Source organism: Stomoxys calcitrans, chromosome 4 (assembly GCF_963082655.1).
Source record: "Stomoxys calcitrans chromosome 4, idStoCalc2.1, whole genome shotgun sequence".
NCBI classification, from domain to species: Eukaryota; Metazoa; Arthropoda; class Insecta; order Diptera; family Muscidae; genus Stomoxys; species Stomoxys calcitrans.
In genome coordinates, this window is record NC_081555.1 from 71,808,401 (window position 1) to 71,826,828 (window position 18,428).

Consider the following 18,428-nt stretch of genomic DNA (forward strand, 5'->3'; position numbering starts at 1 on the left):
ACTTTTTATCCACAGCAGTCCACCAAACTACTGGGGCGTAAGTAAGTATTGGTCTAACCACGCTCCTGTAGAGTCAGTGGACTATCAACGGATTCAGACCCCATTTAAAGTCTACGGCCCGTCTACATAGTGCCCAACATATATGAGGCTTCTCAGTACGTTCCTGAATGTGACACTTCCAATTCAGTTTCCTGTTCAAGATCACACCTAAGTGTTTGACCTTGTCAGATATCGAAATTGTCTTATTGAGGAAACGTGGTGCGTTAAATTGGTCCACCTTCGTCTTCCTTGTGAAAAAGCATATTTCAGTCTTCTCTGGGTAAACATTGAGACCTTTGGGGCTATCCTAGTCATATGCCATATGCAAGACCCTTTCGGTCCTTCCGCATAGCTCGTTCGGATCCTTAATCCTCAGAAGTATTATAACATCGTTCGCGTAGCAGTTAGTCAGCATCCGTAATAGGTCATTAATGGTGGTCACCCATAGGAGTAGCTATAAATTGACACCCTGTAGCGTGCCTTGTGCCACTTTCTCCCTTATGTTTATGTCATGGGACACACTAATTATCCATCTGTTCCTTAGCATATGGTTTATCCAAATGCAAATTTTGCCCATGAACATTCCAGTTATAGAGCTAATAACCACATTAATTGGATTTTTGAGCTCATCATAAATACAAATAGCGAAATTGTTAATCAATAATAGAAATTCCTTTGTAGGTCCGATTTCAGCAAATATATTAATTGAATGTGCAAATTTCTTAATTGAACCTTGTTTTCAAAAAATGTATCGTATTTTATCTGCAAGTGCGTTAATGATCAACATTGCTTGAGTTTCGTTTTGTGAACTTCAATAAAACAAAGTTTGACAAAAAAAATCTTTATGGCTAGATTAGACCATGTTTACACTTAGAGCAAATCTAGACATGCGACGAGATTTCGGAAATCTCGTGTTTTGCAACGAGGTTTCTTATACATGTTCAGTGTGAGCAAATCTACCTATTTGAGGAGATTTGCAGATGAGAATTTCAACTTGCTCTTGAAAAATAATTCGTAGAGGTTAAGGAACATGGAAATCGGTGAAAAATTTCTGTTTTCAATTCTTATTCCATAAAGAGACCAATTCGCTATAGGAAAGTTCGTTGTAGAGAAGTCCGACTGTACTTCTTTTCGATGTAGTAGAGATTAAGAAATATGAAAATCGATGAAAAAGTTCTGTTTTCAATTTTTATTCGTTATAGAAACCAATTCTCTATAGGGAAGTTCGTTATAGGGAAGTTCGACTGTACTTCTTTTCGATGTAGTAGGTCGTTAAATTTTATGATAAAATTATACAAAATGTCAACAAATGATTGCTTGGCATATAACATTTTTATTCCAAATAATAGTAATCAAGGCGTATTTATAAGATGGCCGCCTTGATAGTAATTTTAATTAAACTTTGAGCATTCCTTAATAAAGGAGGGGAAGTTAATAATTGATTTGCGGTATTCTAAGAAAGTAGTGGTCACACATTCTCCAGCATCGATGGACACCTTTCGAATTAAATTAACAGTGGTTCGTATTTGACTATTTAAGCTTATAACTTTACTGCGCAATTGTTTGAAACAAGTTGCGGTCATCTTGTAATTGCCATCCACATATTCGCTTGAATAATTAGGATTTCCGCAGACTTCGCTATTGATATGGACGATTTCGTTGGAGATGTTCAGAACTTTTTCCGCCGAATCCACAACAGCTTCAACTTTTTTGCTGGCTTCAGCTCCACACTTATGGAAGTTGGCCAACATTAGTTCAGTGCTGTCTCTTATTTTGACAACAGCTTTAATTGTACAATTAATGCCGCGCAAGGTTCTGAAAATAGATCGCAACAACCACCACAAGGGATTGAAAATGGAACGTGGTTGAATTGGAGGGAGCGCGTCACTATCGAGATCTTGGGATAATAAATGATCGAAATCGGGACTTCTATCAAATGAAGAGTCCAAATTTTCCACACTTTCAGGGTTCTCGAGATTATTGGGTAGTTGGTTTGAAGCAGTAATCGTCGCTTGTCCTCCCTCAAAGCCTATTTTGACCTAAAAAAGAAGCCGGAGTATTTGTACACTTGGTATTTAAGAGGTATAACGTTCTATAGAAAACTTACCATGAAATGAATCATTTGTCCAACCATGTCCATTAATTCATTTACAGCTTCATGAACAGTTTCGTCTATTTGCGGCATACGAGGACGTGGAGGTAAGGGGTCCTCGACAAGCATTTCGGTTTCGGCGAATTCAGGGACACGTGCTGGAGGCTCTTCGGGTAGCATTTCGGTTTCATCATATTCAGGAACTCGGGTTGGAAGAACATGGGGGACCACTTCGCTTTCAGCGAATGCAGAAACATGGGAAGGAAGTTGATAGATAGGTTCGCAGTGTACCTAAGGCCAAAGGCAAAATAAAATATTTGCAAACCTTTATAAATTTTCCATCGTTGCAGTTACTTACGATGAAAGCCATAAAGCAGACGCCTAAGAGCGAAATTAGCACAGAGACCTTCATTGTTCTTCCAATGGCTTTCGCTAACAATTTTCGAATATTCTTCAGATGTTCGTTTTAAATAGTTTATAGCGCGGCACACTTCTTAGCATTTAATTCATTTAATTTTTAATTTTGTAATGCAATCACTGATATAATTATTTACTTTTAATTTAATTTCAATTATTTGTAGTATCAAAAGACTTGAATTAAATTAAATATTTTTGTTTATCAGTAAATATTAAGTGGACCCACTTGTATTCAAATCATAAATGTGTTACAAAGTGGATGTTATTTTTTTATATTGTCATTGTTTTAATCAAATCCACATTTTAGAATTATTTTTCTTTTTTGGGTTCCATTGCAGGATATCGTACGACTATAGACCATTTCGTTCAATGCTTTCTATTCAATGATGTTGCTCAAAAGCATTTGACCGGCTTTCTGTATTGCGATGTCTGATTCGCCAGAATCATCATCAGCAGAAATTTGTCAACTGGATCACGCTGCTTTGCATACCAACCCAACAAGAGTAGGTTGCAAAGCACACATCTGAATTTGAACAGGGCTCTTTAAGATGACTTCATTCACAAGCGCAATAGAAAATAAGTAAAATCTTACTTCCCTTATTTAAATCCAACTTATTCAAAAAATGCCAATAGAAACAAACAAACACAATTTTGCCGAACTTTTTTGTTCTCTATACTGATATCAGGCATGGGCTGATACTGCCAGTGCTGGTTTGTGTATAGGCACTGATATGCAACGTGCCTTTCGTTTGATTTGTCTGTTTGCGCTTTTATTTAAATTCCATTGCAGGATATTGTCCTATATACCATTTCGCTATAGACCATTTCGTTCCATACTTCTTTCTATTCAAATAATAGCATAGCAAAGAACTTTGAGTATTTTACAATTAAAACTGAAGTTAGCGAAAAATTGTCAAAAGACCTCAAATTAATAAAAAGCTGCATTCGATTCAATTTGGCCTGAGGAAATGGTATGTCCAAGAGATTTTTAGTTGGGAATAAAACTGGTCATTTATGCCTTCAAACTAGCTATGGTACATTTTTGTTTTTATACCCTCCACCATAAGATGGGGGGTATACTAATTTCGTCATTCTGTTTGTAACTACTCGAAATATTCGTCTGAGACCCCATAAAGTATATATATTCTTGATCGTCGTGACATTTTATGTCGATCTAGCCATGTCCGTCCGTCTGTCCGTCCGTCCGTCCGTCCGTCCGTCTGTCTGTCGAAAGCACGCTAACTTCCGAAGGAGTTAAGCTAGCCACTTGAAATTTTGCACAAATACTTCTTATTAGTGTAGGTCGGTTGGTATTGTAAATGGGCCATATCGGTCCATGTTTTGATATAGCTGCCATATAAACCGATCTTGGGTCTTGACTTCTTGAGCCTCTAGAGTGCGCAATTCTTATCCGATTGGGATGAAATTTTGCACGACTTGTTTTGTTATGATATCCAACAACTGTGCCAAGTATGGTTTAAATCGGACCATAACTTGATATAGCTGCCATATAAACCGATCTTGGGTCTTGACTTCTTCAGCCTCTAGAGTGCGCAATTCTTATCCGATTGGAATGAAATTTTGCACGACGTGGTTTGTTATGATATCCAACAACTGTGCCAAGTATGGTTCAAATCGGTTCATAACCTGATATAGCTGCCATATAAACCGATCTGGGGTCTTGACTTCTTGAGCCTCTAGAGTGCGCAATTCTTATCCGATTGGAATGAAATTTTGCACGACGTGTTTTGTTATGATATCCAACAACTGTGCCAAGTATGGTTCAAATCGGTCCTTAACCTTATTTAGCTGTCATATAAACCGATCTTGGGTCTTGACTTCTTGAGCCTCTAGAGGGCGCAATTCTTATCCAATTTGAATGAATTTTGGCACGTAGTATTTTGTTATCCAACAACTGTGCCAAATATGGTTCAAATCGGTTCATAACCTGATATAGCTGTTATATAAACAGATCTGGGGACTTGACTTCTTGAGCTTCTAGAGGTCGCAATTATTATCCTATTTGCCTGAAATTTTGTACGACGGATCCTATCATGACCATCAACATACGTGTTTATTATGGTCTGAATTGGTCTATAGGCCGATACAGCTCCCACAGCTCTTGAGCCCACAAAGGGCGCAATTCTTATTCGAATTGGCTGACATTTTACACAGGTCTCCAACATATAATTTAATTGTGGTCCAAACCGGACCATATCTTGATATCGCTCTAATAGCAGAGCAAATCTTTTCTTATATCCTTTTTTTGCCTAAGAAGAGATGCCGGGAAAAGAACTCGACAAATGCGATCCATGGTGGAGGGTATATAAGATTCGGCCCGGCCGAACTTAGCACGCTTTTACTTGTTTTTTATATCTGTTAGTCATGTCCCCAAATGTAACATTATCGACATGTAACATCGGGAGAGGATGACACCTATCTTGTATTTATGAGTAGAATGCGAACCAAATCTAAAAATTGGACCAAGTGTCCGGAACATGTTTGCCAATATGAACTCACATGCAAGATAAATTCTTTTACAGGTAGGAGCAGTTGGCCAACAACAAAAAGCAAGAACACTATCTGTCAAAATCAGTGTTACAGGTTCGCGCCATTTTTCTTTGTTTGTACGTGTTATGGCTCTTAATTACGTAGAAAAAATAATAACTGTGTTCAATTAAGAAATTTGAATTTGAAATTTGTGTTCAATTAAAAAGTTGGCTGAAATCGGACCTATAAAGGAGTTTGTATTATTGATTAATAATTTTGCAATTTGGATTAATGATAAACTCAAAAATCCAAGTAAAATGGTTATAAACTCAATAAACCATTCATTTGCAATTTGCTATTTCTTTTAATAAACATAAATAATTCATACTTTTCACATTAATAAAAACTTTTTATTTTATTGTACTAAATTGCTTTTAAACATGACAAATGTTGCTAAAATGTATTTTTATTTTTATAGGTGGACCCATTGATAAGTATACCGATCGACTCAGAATACCTTTCTGATTCGATTAAGCTATGTCCGTCTGTTTGTCCACGTTAATTTTTGTACAAAGTACAGGTCGCAGTTTTCATCCGATCTTCTTCAAATTATGTATAGGTATTTTTTTTTTCTAGAGTCGAAATCTATTGAAATTGGAATCAGATTTAGATACAGCTCCCATATATATGTCCGTCCGATTTGCAGTAATTAATGCAGGAAGGATTTTCTTATAACTCTCGACATTAGCGGTGAATTTTATAGAAATCGGTCCAGATTTAGATATAGCTGCCATATATCTTATATATAAAAATCAATTTGTGTTTGTTTGTTTGTATGTTTGTGTGTTCCTTATAGACTCAGAAATGGCTGAACCGATTTTCTTGCAAATTTCACAGATGGTGCATAATGACCCCGTGGTGAAAATAGGGTACTACATTTTTTGATATCGGACCCTCCCCCTTACCCTAATTTTCAGAAACGCCAGATCTCGGAGATGGGTGGTGCGATTTAGGCGAAATTTTGTGTGCACTCATATAGTACCCTAAAAATAAAAATTTGAAAATTTGGTATCCAAATTTCGGATAAGGTACCTCCACCCTGAAACCTACCAAACATATATTTAGACCAATTACGACAATATGGGACTCAAATGAAAGGTATTTAGGTATTTAGGATAAGAAAACGTACCTGATATCCAAATGTCGCAAAATGATAGGGGGACCACCCCAACATAACAACATGGGGGTATAAAGGTATTTGGGAGTAGAATACGAATTTGATATCCAAATGTAGGACCATGTATTTACGGCATCACCCCTTCCCCAAAACACCCCGCAAAGAGTAAACATTTTTCGACCATTCCAATATGTGGCTCTAATGAAAGGTATTTGAGATTAGAAAACGAATTTGATAACCTATTTTGGGTATCGTGTAAACTCCCCTAAACCAATGGCAATATGGGGTTTATATAAATGGTATTTGAAAGAAGAGCACGATGCTGATATTGTTTCAGGGCCAAGTGTCAGGGGGACCACCTCACCCCCGAAAACACCCCTTAATCAGATATCATGAGAATATCGGGCTGAAATAAAATATTTTTAGAATGGAGTACACCTTACATCCTAACTTAAATTTGATCATATGGGATTCAGATAAAGGCACTTATATTGTTAAAATGTTAGTAAAGCGATATACTATTTTCGTAGCATGGTATTTCACTAAATGCTCTTTAATTGTCGAAAATAAATATTCCAAGAAAAATTTTGTTCCATATAAAGTATAAGAAGGCGCAGCGGAGCGGGCCCGGGTCAGCTAGTATATATATAGCCCGATTTTCATTTCTGTGGTCACTGCAAGCGCATTTATTGATCAATCTTCCCAAAACTTTGTACAACGCTTTCCTTGACGACTTTAACAATATCTATAAAGTTTGCTCGAACTCGGTTCAGATTTAGATGTAGCTCCCATATATATGTTCGTCCAATTTGCAGTAATGCAATCAAATGGTCATTTGTTAACCGATTCTCTTGAAATTTTGTGGGAGGGATTTCTCTTGACTCTCGGCGTTCCTCGACGACTACCACAATATCTGAGTTGGCTCAAAATCGTTTCAGATATAGATATAGCTCCCATACATATGTATGTCATTTGTCAACCGTAGTTATTACATATTGACCATATTTGCTCCAAATTTGATAAGGATTGTTTAATAACTCATCTGAAAACATCCGCCGCGGTCCATCAAAATTGTTTCAGAATTGAATATAGCTCCCACATTGTACATTGTTTTGATTCAAGGCTTCTAAAAAAGAAAAACTCTCGATTCCATTTTGAGCCTCTCTTTGTTGCCAGCGACACCGCCAGCAAACAAAATACTTTATATATGTTCATGTTTAAAATCAATCGTATTAAATACCAATCTTAGTATTTTGCGTGGGATACTACGAAATCTAGATACACATGAGTTATCTCCAATCCTCAGTGCCCAAGTCAATAAAATCTATATATGAACAATAATAAAATATCAATATAGGATAGTATTAGTAATATGAATTTATAAATACCATGTTTTGCGTTCTACAATGTCCTCCAGTTTGATGCGTTTAGCATTTATCCATTCTATTCGTTCACATAGGCATTTTTCTCCATTTCACTATTTCAGCGCAATACTAAGATTAATCTGTCAAATTTAGGTATTTATTTTTTCTGTGTATAATCACAAACCTAATACAATACTTCTGTTTTGCACGGATTTATACCTATATCACTTTCGGTAACCCACTTTGCTGTTGCACGTAGAGCTTCCTGAAGTATATCTCTTAGAGTCCTGGGAATTGAAAGCACCTTTAATGTAGGTTCATACCAAAATTGGATGAACAGAATAAAACCATGGATATTCTTGATTCTTGATCGTCGCGACATTTTATGTCGATCTTGCCATGTCCGTCCGTCTGTCTGTCGAAAGCACGCTAACTTCCGAAGGAATAAAGCTAGCCGCTTGAAATTTTGCACAGATACTTCCTATTATTGTAGGTCGGTTGGGATTGTAAATGGGCCATATCGGTCCACGTTTTAATATAGCTGTCATATAAACCGACCTTGGGTCTTGGCTTCTTGAGGCTCTAGAGTGCGCAATTCTTATCCGATTGGAATGAAATTTTTCACGACGTGTTTTGTTATAATATCCAACAACTGTGCCAAGTATAGTTCATATCGGTTCATAACCTGATATAGCTGCCATATAAACCGATCGTGGGTCTTGACTTCTTGAGCCTCTCGAGTGCGCAATTCTTATCCGATTGGAATGAAATTTTGCACGTCGTGTTTTGTTATGATACCCAACAACTGTGTCAAGTATGGTTCAAAGTGGTCCATAACCTGATATAGCTGTCGTATAAACCGATCTTGGGTCTTGACTTCTTGAGCCTCTAGAGGGCGCAATTCTTATCCGATTTGAATGAATTTTTGCACGAAGTATTTTGTTATGACAACTGTGCCAAGTATGGTTTAAATCGGTTCATAACCTGATATAGCTGTCATATAAACAGATCTGGGGACTTGACTTCTTGAGCTTCTAGAGGGCGCAATTCCTATCCGATTTGGCTGAAATTTTGCATGACGTATTTTATTCTGACTTTCAACAACTGTGTCAAATAAGGTTCAAATCGGTACATAACCTGATATAGCTGCCATATAAACCGATCTGGGATTTTGACTTCTTGAGCTTCTAGAGGTCGCAATTATTATCCGATTTGCCTGAAATTTTAATATGGTCTGAATCGGTCTATAGCCCGATACAGCTCCCATATAAATAGATCTCTCTATTTTACTTCTTGAGCCCCCAAAGGTCGCAATTCTTATTCGAATTGGCTGACATTTTACACAGGTCTCCAACATATAATTTAATTGTGGTCCAAACCGGACCATATCTGGCTATCTAATAGCAGAGCAAATCTTTTCTCATATCCTTTTTGCCTAAGAAGAGATGCCGGGAAAAGAACTCGACAAGTGCGATCCATGGTGGAGGGTATATAAGATTCGGCCCGGCCGAACTTAGCACGCATTTACTTGTTTTTTTTTGTTTCTCTTTCGAGACGAGCTCAATGATCGGAGATGCAAATGGAAAAGGAAAGCCAAAGATAGCAACACACACCAACCACTATGGGACGCGTTTTGTCTTTGGTGAAGACTTTTCAACCAAGTCTTCAGGGCCGTGCGTTGGTATGTTGTATTTGAATCGTATTAATAGCGTAAACGCATTTATGATACAATTAATTACCACATTAACCAAGCTCGACAGCCCTGCTTATTAGCTGTACTTTTGCCAATGCATGTTTTTTCATATTTATAATATTTTACAGAGAGAAATATTTGATCAGTCCAGACTATTTTTCTTAAGTTCAAAATTTTAATGAATTTTTTCTAAACAAACTTAAATGAAATTTTTTCTAAAGATATTTTGGCGTAATATTTTTAAAGACAAAACTTCATCACAGTTTTCCCTAAAGACAAAATTCTAATAATTCAGCGTAAAATTTTCATTTTCCGGGCCCCAAAATTTCATTCCAATTTTTCCTAAAGACAAAATTTCAATATACATTTTTCTAGAAATTAGATTTTAATGATTTTTTTCTAAAGACTTTATTACCGTGATAAATGTTCTAAAGACAAACTGTTGCTCCGCCTACCTCGAAAATATTTTATAAAGCCAATATTTCAATAAAATTTATTATTAAAATGCATTTTGCAACACAAGTTTTTTTTAATCATTATTTTCTGTTCCAAATAGAAACATAATGAAAAACCACAAAATGAAATTTTTTCTATGTAAAAATAACAATTGAAAGACATTTTTTTCTAAAGACAAAATTTCAATGAAATATGTGTCTAAAGCAAAATGTTGCTCAGGCCCGGGCATCCTAGAAATAATTTTTTCTAAAAAAAAGTTTGCGATAAATTTCAGTAACAATTTTTAAAACGAAACCATTTTTCTAAAATTTTTTCTGTAGACAATTTTTAATAAATATTTTAAAAGACAAAATTTTAACCCACTACGCTTGACCCTCGATTCCCTTGTCCTATTTGGATGATGTTTTATATATTCATAATTTGGAGTGTTTATATTGACGTAGTAATTTAATTTGTTTAAAGACTAGTTTTTTAGAAGATTAAAAAAAATTGTTAACACTTTTGAATAAATAAATAAATCTTTTTTTTATTTCCCAAGCCACAATGTATTTACAAAAAAAAAATAATGCTTTTAATATTTTATAAGCATTTAGCGAAGAATGGTGGATTTAATTACATCGAGATAAAATAGCACCTGCTCCTTTATCGCCATAAATGTATTTTTTAGTATACACTAAAATGGATTCCAGAAATCTCACTCCTAATAATTTTGAGAAATTTTTTTGTAGGATATTTTTGAATGTAAAAAATTGCAGAATTTCGTCAAGCCAATTTCCACCAAAACATGATCTTATATCACGGGATAAATTGATTTCAACTAGTTTTAGTCGACCACCTTACGCCAATCCCAATTTCATTAGGATACCTCTTTCCTCGAGCTGGAATTATTCTAAGACAGCTCCATTCTTTGGTATTTTTCTACCCTTTCATATTTAATGGGTTAATAACATTTTCTTTAAAGACCGATTCACCCAGATTAACTTACATTTTAAAATAATAATTTCAAATGAAATCATTTCATTTTTGGACACAGTGAAATATCTTTTAAGAAATTTTAAAATTTATTTTTGAATTATTGATTTTCTTCAAAAAAAAACATTCTACTATGAAAAGACTACAACGAAAGGAACTTAAGTAAGGAAATGTGTTAAAATAGTATTAGTCGGCGGACTTTTATCTATGAGAATAAGGTTTATACTACACTTACGCTTGTCGCATTTGACATCGAGTTAGCAAAGCAAGAAAAAGAGTTTACAACTGCAACATCGTGGAAATCTCTTCGTATCTCTGATTTCTAGTTCTACCACATTTTCATATTTTACATCTGCGTATCTGCAAACGAAATTCCGTCAATGTATTTCTTATGGTAACGACAATTTCACCGCCAGAGGTGCTTACTGCGGTTTAAAAGTAAAAAAGTGTCCATAATCCATTAAAAACTCATTCATTGTTCACACATAGTTATTTTGAAATTCTCTCTTCTCTTAATTTTCTTTGTTTATTTCTAATCTTTACAAACGTGGTGCCTTTTAAAAGAGGCGATGGCACATCTATACCTATTGAACGTCTGTTTTGCTGTAAATAGCGACTACATGTATTGTTTAAAAACATCCATTACAAACGGTTTTTCTTCATAGTGACTTTTTAATTAATTTATATAAGATTTTCGCTGGAATAGTTTTGGGCTCTGTATAGATATTTTAAATCTAATTCTGATCTGAAAAAGCTTAACTATCGTACGGAGAGTACTCTTATAGATAGATTTACGTTACTTAGAGGATTCTGATTTTTGTTCATAATGGCCCAGCAAATAATCTAACCAATCGTCCCCTAAGGGACTTGGGATCCATTCAATAGGTTCCGGGTTTTTGGCGGATTCCACCTTCTTCATATCGGGATCAAGCAAATCACCTTTCCAATCGTTTCCGAGGGGAACTGGGATCCATTCAATAGGTTCGGATTTTTTGGAGGATTCCACCTTCTTCATATCAGGATCAAGCAAATCACCTTTCCAATCGTTTCCGAGGGGAACTGGGATCCATTCAATAGGTTCGGATTTTTTGGAGGTTTCTACCTTCTTCATATCAGGATCAAGCAAATCACCTTTCCAATCGCTACCGAGAGGAACTGGGATCCATTCAATAGGTTCGGATTTTTTGGAGGATTCCACCTTCTTCATATGAGGATCAAGCAAATTTCCTTTCCAATCGCCTCCAAGAGGAAGTGGGATCCAATCAATGAGTTCAGATTTTTTCGTGGATTCTATCTTCTTCATGTCGGGATCAAGCAAATCACCTTTCCAATCGCTACCGAGGGGAACTGGGATCCATTCAACAGGTTCGGATTTTTTGGGGGATTCCACCTTTTTCATATTAGGATCAAGCAAATTTCCTTTCCAATCGCTTCCAAGAGGAACTGGGATCCAATCAATGAGTTCAGATTTTTTCGTGGATTCTACCTTCTTCATGTCGGGATCAAGCAAATCACCTTTCCAATCGCTTCCAAGAGGAATTGGGATCCAATCAATGAGTTCAGGTTTTTTCGAGGATTCTACCTTCTTCATATCAGGATCAAGCAAATCACCTTTCCAATCGCTTCCAAGAGGAACTGGGATCCAATCAATGAGTTCTGGTTTTTTCGAGGATTCTACCTTCTTCATATCAGGATCAAGTAAATCACCTTTCCAATCGCTACCGAGGGGAACTGGAATCCATTCTATAGGTTCGGATTTTTTAGGGGATTCTACCTTTTTCATATCGGGATCAAGCAAATCACCTTTCCAATCGCTACCGAGGGGAACTGGGATCCATTCAATAGGTTCGGATTTTTTCGAGGATTCTACCTTCTTCATATCAGGATCAAGCAAATCACTTTTCCAATCGCTTCCAAGAGGAACTGGGATCCAACCAATGAGTTCTGTTTTTTTCGAGGATTCTACCCTCTTCATATCGGGATCAAGTAAATCACCTTTCCAATCGCTACCGAGGGGAACTGGAATCCATTCTATAGGTTCGGATTTTTTAGGGGATTCTACCTTTTTCATATCGGGATCAAGCAAATCACCTTTCCAATCGCTACCGAGGGGATCTGGGATCCATTCAATAGGTTCGGGTTTTTTAGGGGATTCCACCTTCTTCATATCAGGATCAAGCAAATTACCTTTCCAATCACTTCCAAGAGGAACTGGGATCCAATCAATTATTTCAGATTTTTTCGAGGATTCTACCTTCTTCATATCGGGATCAAGCAAATCACCTTTCCAATCGCTTCCAATAGGAACTGGGATCCATTCAACAGGTTCGGATTTTTTGGGGGATTCAACCTTCTTCATATCAGGATCAAGTAAATTCCCTTTCCAATCGCTTCCAAGAGGAACTGGGATCCAATCAATGAGTTCAGCTTTTTTCGACGATTCTACCTTCTTCATATCAGGATCAAGCAAATCACCTTTCCAATCGCTACCGAGGGGAATTGGGATCCATTCAATAGGTTCGGATTTTTTGGGGGAATCTGATTTTTGTACATGATGGCTTACTTTAGCTTCTTCTGGCACAGCTTTTGAATTGGCATTTACCTAATGTTGGAGGTTATTAGAAAATTTTTTCCAATCGGATATTCCATATACTTACAACGAGAGCCGCAAGGCAAACGAAGCAAAATGTTAGAGGCTTCATGGTGGAACCACAACAATTCGAATGTAAATTTGTACTGACGAATTACCTCGAAATGGTATTTATAGGAATCACCGACACCGTCTCGACTAACGTTTGTGCAATGTTATGTCACTGCACTTGGCATATTTGATATCGGCTATTTGGAACGCAATTGCAAAGGGATTTTTCAAATAATTTTTAAATTGTTCTTTGAAGAGGGTCCACTTGTGATTTGTAATACTGCTATTTAAAGTGAAATTTTTAAAGTACGCGTTCATAATTATAACGCCAAAGCATTTTTGTACCCAATGCCATAGGATAGGCGGTATACTTATCTAGTCATATTTGCTGACATTTGACAACACAACATATTTGAAACAAGTAAAAGCGTGCTAAGTTCGGCCGGGCCGAATCTTATATACCCTCCACCATGGATCGCATTTGTCGAGTTCTTTTCCCGGCATCTCTTCTTAGGCAAAAAAAGGATATAAGAAAAGATTTGCTCTGCTATTAGAGCGATATCAAGATATGGTCCGGTTTGGACCACAATTAAATTATATGTTGGAGACCTGTGTAAAATGTCAGCCAATTCGAATAAGAATTGCGCCCTTTGTGGGCTCAAGAGCTGTGGGAGCTGTATCGGCCTATAGACCGATTCAGACCATAATAAACACGTATGTTGATGGTCATGATAGGATCCGTCGTACAAAATTTCAGGCAAATAGGATAATAATTGCGACCTCTAGAAGCTCAAGAAGTCAAGTCCCCAGATCTGTTTATATAACAGCTATATCAGGTTATGAACCGATTTGAACCATATTTGGCACAGTTGTTGGATAACAAAATACTACGTGCCAAAATTCATTCAAATTGGATAAGAATTGCGCCCTCTAGAGGCTCAAGAAGTCAAGACCCAAGATCGGTTTATATGACAGCTAAATAAGGTTAAGGACCGATTTGAACCATACTTGGCACAGTTGTTGGATATCATAACAAAACACGTCGTGCAAAATTTCATTCCAATCGGATAAGAATTGCGCACTCTAGAGGCTCAAGAAGTCAAGACCCCAGATCGGTTTATATGGCAGCTATATCAGGTTATGAACCGATTTGAACCATACTTGGCACAGTTGTTGGATATCATAACAAACCACGTCGTGCAAAATTTCATTCCAATCGGATAAGAATTGCGCACTCTAGAGGCTGAAGAAGTCAAGACCCAAGATCGGTTTATATGGCAGCTATATCAAGTTATGGTCCGATTTAAACCATACTTGGCACAGTTGTTGGATATCATAACAAAACAAGTCGTGCAAAATTTCATCCCAATCGGATAAGAATTGCGCACTCTAGAGGCTCAAGAAGTCAAGACCCAAGATCGGTTTATATGGCAGCTATATCAAAACATGGACCGATATGGCCCATTTACAATACCAACCGACCTACACTAATAAGAAGTATTTGTGCAAAATTTCAAGTGGCTAGCTTAACTCCTTCGGAAGTTAGCGTGCTTTCGACAGACAGACGGACGGACGGACGGACGGACGGACGGACGGACAGACGGACGGACATGGCTAGATCGACATAAAATGTCACGACGATCAAGAATATATATACTTTATGGGGTCTCAGACGAATATTTCGAGTAGTTACAAACAGAATGACGAAATTAGTATACCCCCCATCTTATGGTGGAGGGTATAAAAACATTTGACAAAGCAACATGCTAGCGAGAACCACATAAAATAACATACAATATTTTTGTACCCTACACAACTACTGTGGTACGGCGGTATGAAATAAGATCCCAATGGAATAAAACCATAAAGATCCCAATGCATAAAAACCCAAAATTGGGGCTTATTTTCATTATGAAATAAGACCCAAAAACAAAAATTGAAATAAGGCCGCAACGAAATGAAAAAATACCCCAAACTTAAATGAAACAAGCCCAAAATTTGAGGTGTTATTTCATATGAAATAAAGCCCAAAATTAAAAACGGAATAATGCCCCAATTAGTAATAAAAGTTAATTAATAATTTGTCCCTTGTATGAAGAAAATTCTGACCAAAAAATAAAAAATATATATTAAGATTTAAATGAGGATTTCGTAATTTTCAAATGTTAACTCGCTAAACAATAAACAAAAAAATATATGTAGAAATTGTCAACATAAATGGTTCGTTTAAAGTTTTCAGAAAATGTTCCGCTTCATAAAATGTTTATCCTCTTACAAAAAATATAAATAGGAGTATAAATTAAAGAAACATTTTTTTGCCTACTTCACCTAATTAATTCTTTCTCATAGTTCACTCTTTTTATACCCACCAACGATGGATGGGGGTATATTTATTTTGTGATTCCGTTTGCAACACAACGAAATATCCATTTCCGTCCCTATAAGGTATATTTATTCTTGATCATCGTAAAAATCTAAGACGATCTAGCCATGTCCGTCCGCCTGTCTGTTGAAATCACGCTACAGTCTTTAAAAACAGATATATTGAACTAAAACTTTGCATAGATTCTTTTTTTGTCCATAAGCAGGTTAAGTTCGAAGATGGGCTATATCGGACTATATCTTGATATAGCCCCCATATAGACCAATCCGCCGATTTATTGTCTTAGGCCCATAAAAACCACATTTATTATCCGATTTTGCTGAAATTTGGAACAGTAAGATGTGTTAGGTCCTTCGATATCCTCCTTCAATTTGGCCCAGATCGGTCCAGATTTGCATATAGCTGCCATATAGACCGATCTCTCGATTTAAGGTTTTTGGGCCATAAAAGGGGCAGGGTAGGATTTCGCCGAAATTTGGGACAGTGAGTTTTGTTAGGCTCTTCGACATTTTTTGCAACTTGGCCCGATTTCACTGAAATTTGACCAAGTGACTTATGTTAGTCTTTTCAACATCAGTGTCGTATATGGTTCAGATCGGGTAATTTTTAGATGTAGCTACTAAAAAGATCAATATTTTGTTATATACAATTGAACAATGACTTGCACTTATTAGTATTTGGTCCAAATCGGAACATATTTCGATATAGCTGCTATGAGGTATAAGGTATGCATTTTCACCGGATTTTGAAGAAAGGTGGTGCACATATATACCCGGGTCAGCAGGGGCTTTTGACGATGAAACCTGGTTAGAATCTTAAGGATAAGGCCGAACCTATTCTCTCTTTGCACGCTTATAATTTGCCTAAGCCATCGGCCTTCCCCGGCAAACCAACACGCTCTTTAAGAGGTTAAAATAATAAAAGGTGCATCGCTTTCAGTTTTATTGGGAGGCTTGGTGCGAGTGATCCTAAGACTCTCACTAATAGGGAGAGAGACTCCCTAGATTGGGCTCAGGGATTCGCTGCACAGGCTACCGCAAACACTTCACATCTAGATTCGGAAACAACTTCCGCAGTTAGCCAAAAGGTTGCGGTCACCTGTCACCGGTCATCCCATGCGAAAAAGAACTACGGCGAACAATAGTAAGATTGGTCCAAGAACCAATGCTAATGTCACTAGGGACAGTTTGGTAATGGCAGTTGTCGACAAAGGAGAGTAACAGGACTGCATGCCTAGGAACAATTGGAGTGGGATAGCCAAAAAACTGTCATCAGTATACTCCGGTGTACTTGTGGAATTTCCTGGATCTCCTGGATGCGTTCGGAAGCTCACCATGACAAGATCTAACGAATATTGTGAGGATGAACTCCTGGTGGAATCAGAAGACGAGGCTAACATAACAGTGGTGAAAGTTCTGAAACCTGACTATGGTCTGGTTTCTACGGATAAATCTCCACCATTGTAAGGCCGCTTCGACGGCACTATGGGTCGTCCTGATGGCAGGGATGAAGATATAAGTGGAAGAATATGCGACTGGGAAGTGTTGGATGACCACAGCTTCGCTGATCATCGATATATTAGTTTCAGCCATAGAGAAAATACTGAAGTAGTGGTCCCTCAGCTAAACAGAAGAAAGGCGGATTGAGATAAAGCCTAAGTGAGAAGCCCAGGGGGCACCGGCTCTTCCACAAATACTGAGTGCCTATGAAGCTCGGTATGATATGGCTAGTTATTGGTGACTTTAAATAACCAATGGCCACCCTGTCCTTTGGACCGGAACGAGCTTGCTCACCTACAGGAGCTCACCTACAGGAGTTACAAGAAAATGTGGTTACAACAACAACAAAGGCCATGAATGACTCGCTTGTGTCAGCATGTCCTAGTGCAAAGCCAAGGGGCAAACAGCGACCGCCATGGTGGACCCCAGGAAGGACTGCGGAAAACTCTTCAACAGAGCAAAAGCCACAAGAGCACCACACGATTGGGACATCTATAAGGCTGAGCTAAGAAAATATAAGGACGAGCTTAGAAAGGCTCAGATCAAATCCAGGGTAGAATTCTGTAGCTTCGCGGAGGATACATCTTAGGCCTCTAGGCTAAGGAAGACTCTGTCCTCGAGACCTACTACGGTTGGGTACATTCAGAAGTCAGAGAATGTATGGACAATGTTTAGTGAGGAAACACTAGAGCTACTCGTTGATACACATTTCCCGGGAAATTTTCCAACGGACAACGTGGCGCCAGAAGAGGCTGATATGAATTCCTCGGAGGATATTAGGGAAATTGTGTCTGAGCCGAAAATCCTTTGGGTGATAAGAAGTTTCGACTCCTTTAAGTCGACAGGCCCTGATGATGTATCACCCGGTTTAATTACAAGCTGTGTCTGATAGACTGATTCCCTGGCTTAGGGAGATATACTCCGCTGGTATCAGAATGTCATATATACCTATGGGATGGAGGGACAAGAAGGTCCTTTTCATTCCGAAAGCAGGAAAACCCTACCACACGAAGGCGAAGGATTTTCGTCCTATTAGTCTGTCATCCTATACGCTGAAGACTCTTGAGAGGTTGATAGAAACATATCTTAGGGCATAGATACCTGGAGATCGCCTGTCGCGGCAGCAGAATGCATATAGTAAAGGCATAAATTATTTCCTACCAAAACTTAAAAAAGTCCTACCAAACCTGAACAAAACCTACCAA

The 18,428-nt window shown here is 37.5% G+C and overlaps 2 protein-coding genes across 2 annotated transcripts in view; both read right to left on the bottom strand.

Moving 5' to 3' along the window:
• Window positions 1–1,289: 1,289 nt before the first annotated feature.
• LOC106092147 (uncharacterized) lies at window positions 1,290–2,570 on the bottom strand. The gene is made up of 3 exons (XM_013258919.2): window positions 2,490–2,570; window positions 2,147–2,422; window positions 1,290–2,078 (listed from the first exon to the last, which is right to left on the bottom strand). The coding sequence occupies exons 1-3, from the start codon at window positions 2,541–2,543 to the stop codon at window positions 1,431–1,433; spliced, it is 978 nt and encodes a 325-aa protein (XP_013114373.2). The 5' UTR covers window positions 2,544–2,570; the 3' UTR covers window positions 1,290–1,430.
• Window positions 2,571–10,766: 8,196 nt separating this feature from the next.
• Window positions 10,767–18,428, bottom strand: part of LOC106092154 (uncharacterized) — a 432,693-nt gene continuing 425,031 nt past the window's right edge. Inside the window, exons 2-3 of the mRNA XM_059368266.1 lie at window positions 13,358–13,435; window positions 10,767–13,302 (exon numbers count right to left, since the gene is read on the bottom strand). Coding sequence (XP_059224249.1) covers window positions 11,497–13,302; window positions 13,358–13,402 — 1,851 coding nt within the window. The 5' untranslated portion in view covers window positions 13,403–13,435 and the 3' untranslated portion in view covers window positions 10,767–11,496. The remainder of the gene's footprint in view (window positions 13,303–13,357; window positions 13,436–18,428) is intronic.

What these genes read in the sequence shown, in the direction of transcription:
- LOC106092147 (XM_013258919.2), bottom strand. Translation starts at nt 2,543, where the DNA reads ATGAAGGTCTCTGTGCTAATTTCGCTCTTAGGCGTCTGCTTTATGGCT. An exon ending in TCTGCTTTATGGCTTTCATC is followed by an intron (nt 2,423 to 2,489) that starts GTAAGTAACTGC and finishes CTTTGGCCTTAG; the next exon opens with GTACACTGCGAACCTATCTA. An exon ending in GACAAATGATTCATTTCATG is followed by an intron (nt 2,079 to 2,146) that starts GTAAGTTTTCTA and finishes CTTCTTTTTTAG; the next exon opens with GTCAAAATAGGCTTTGAGGG.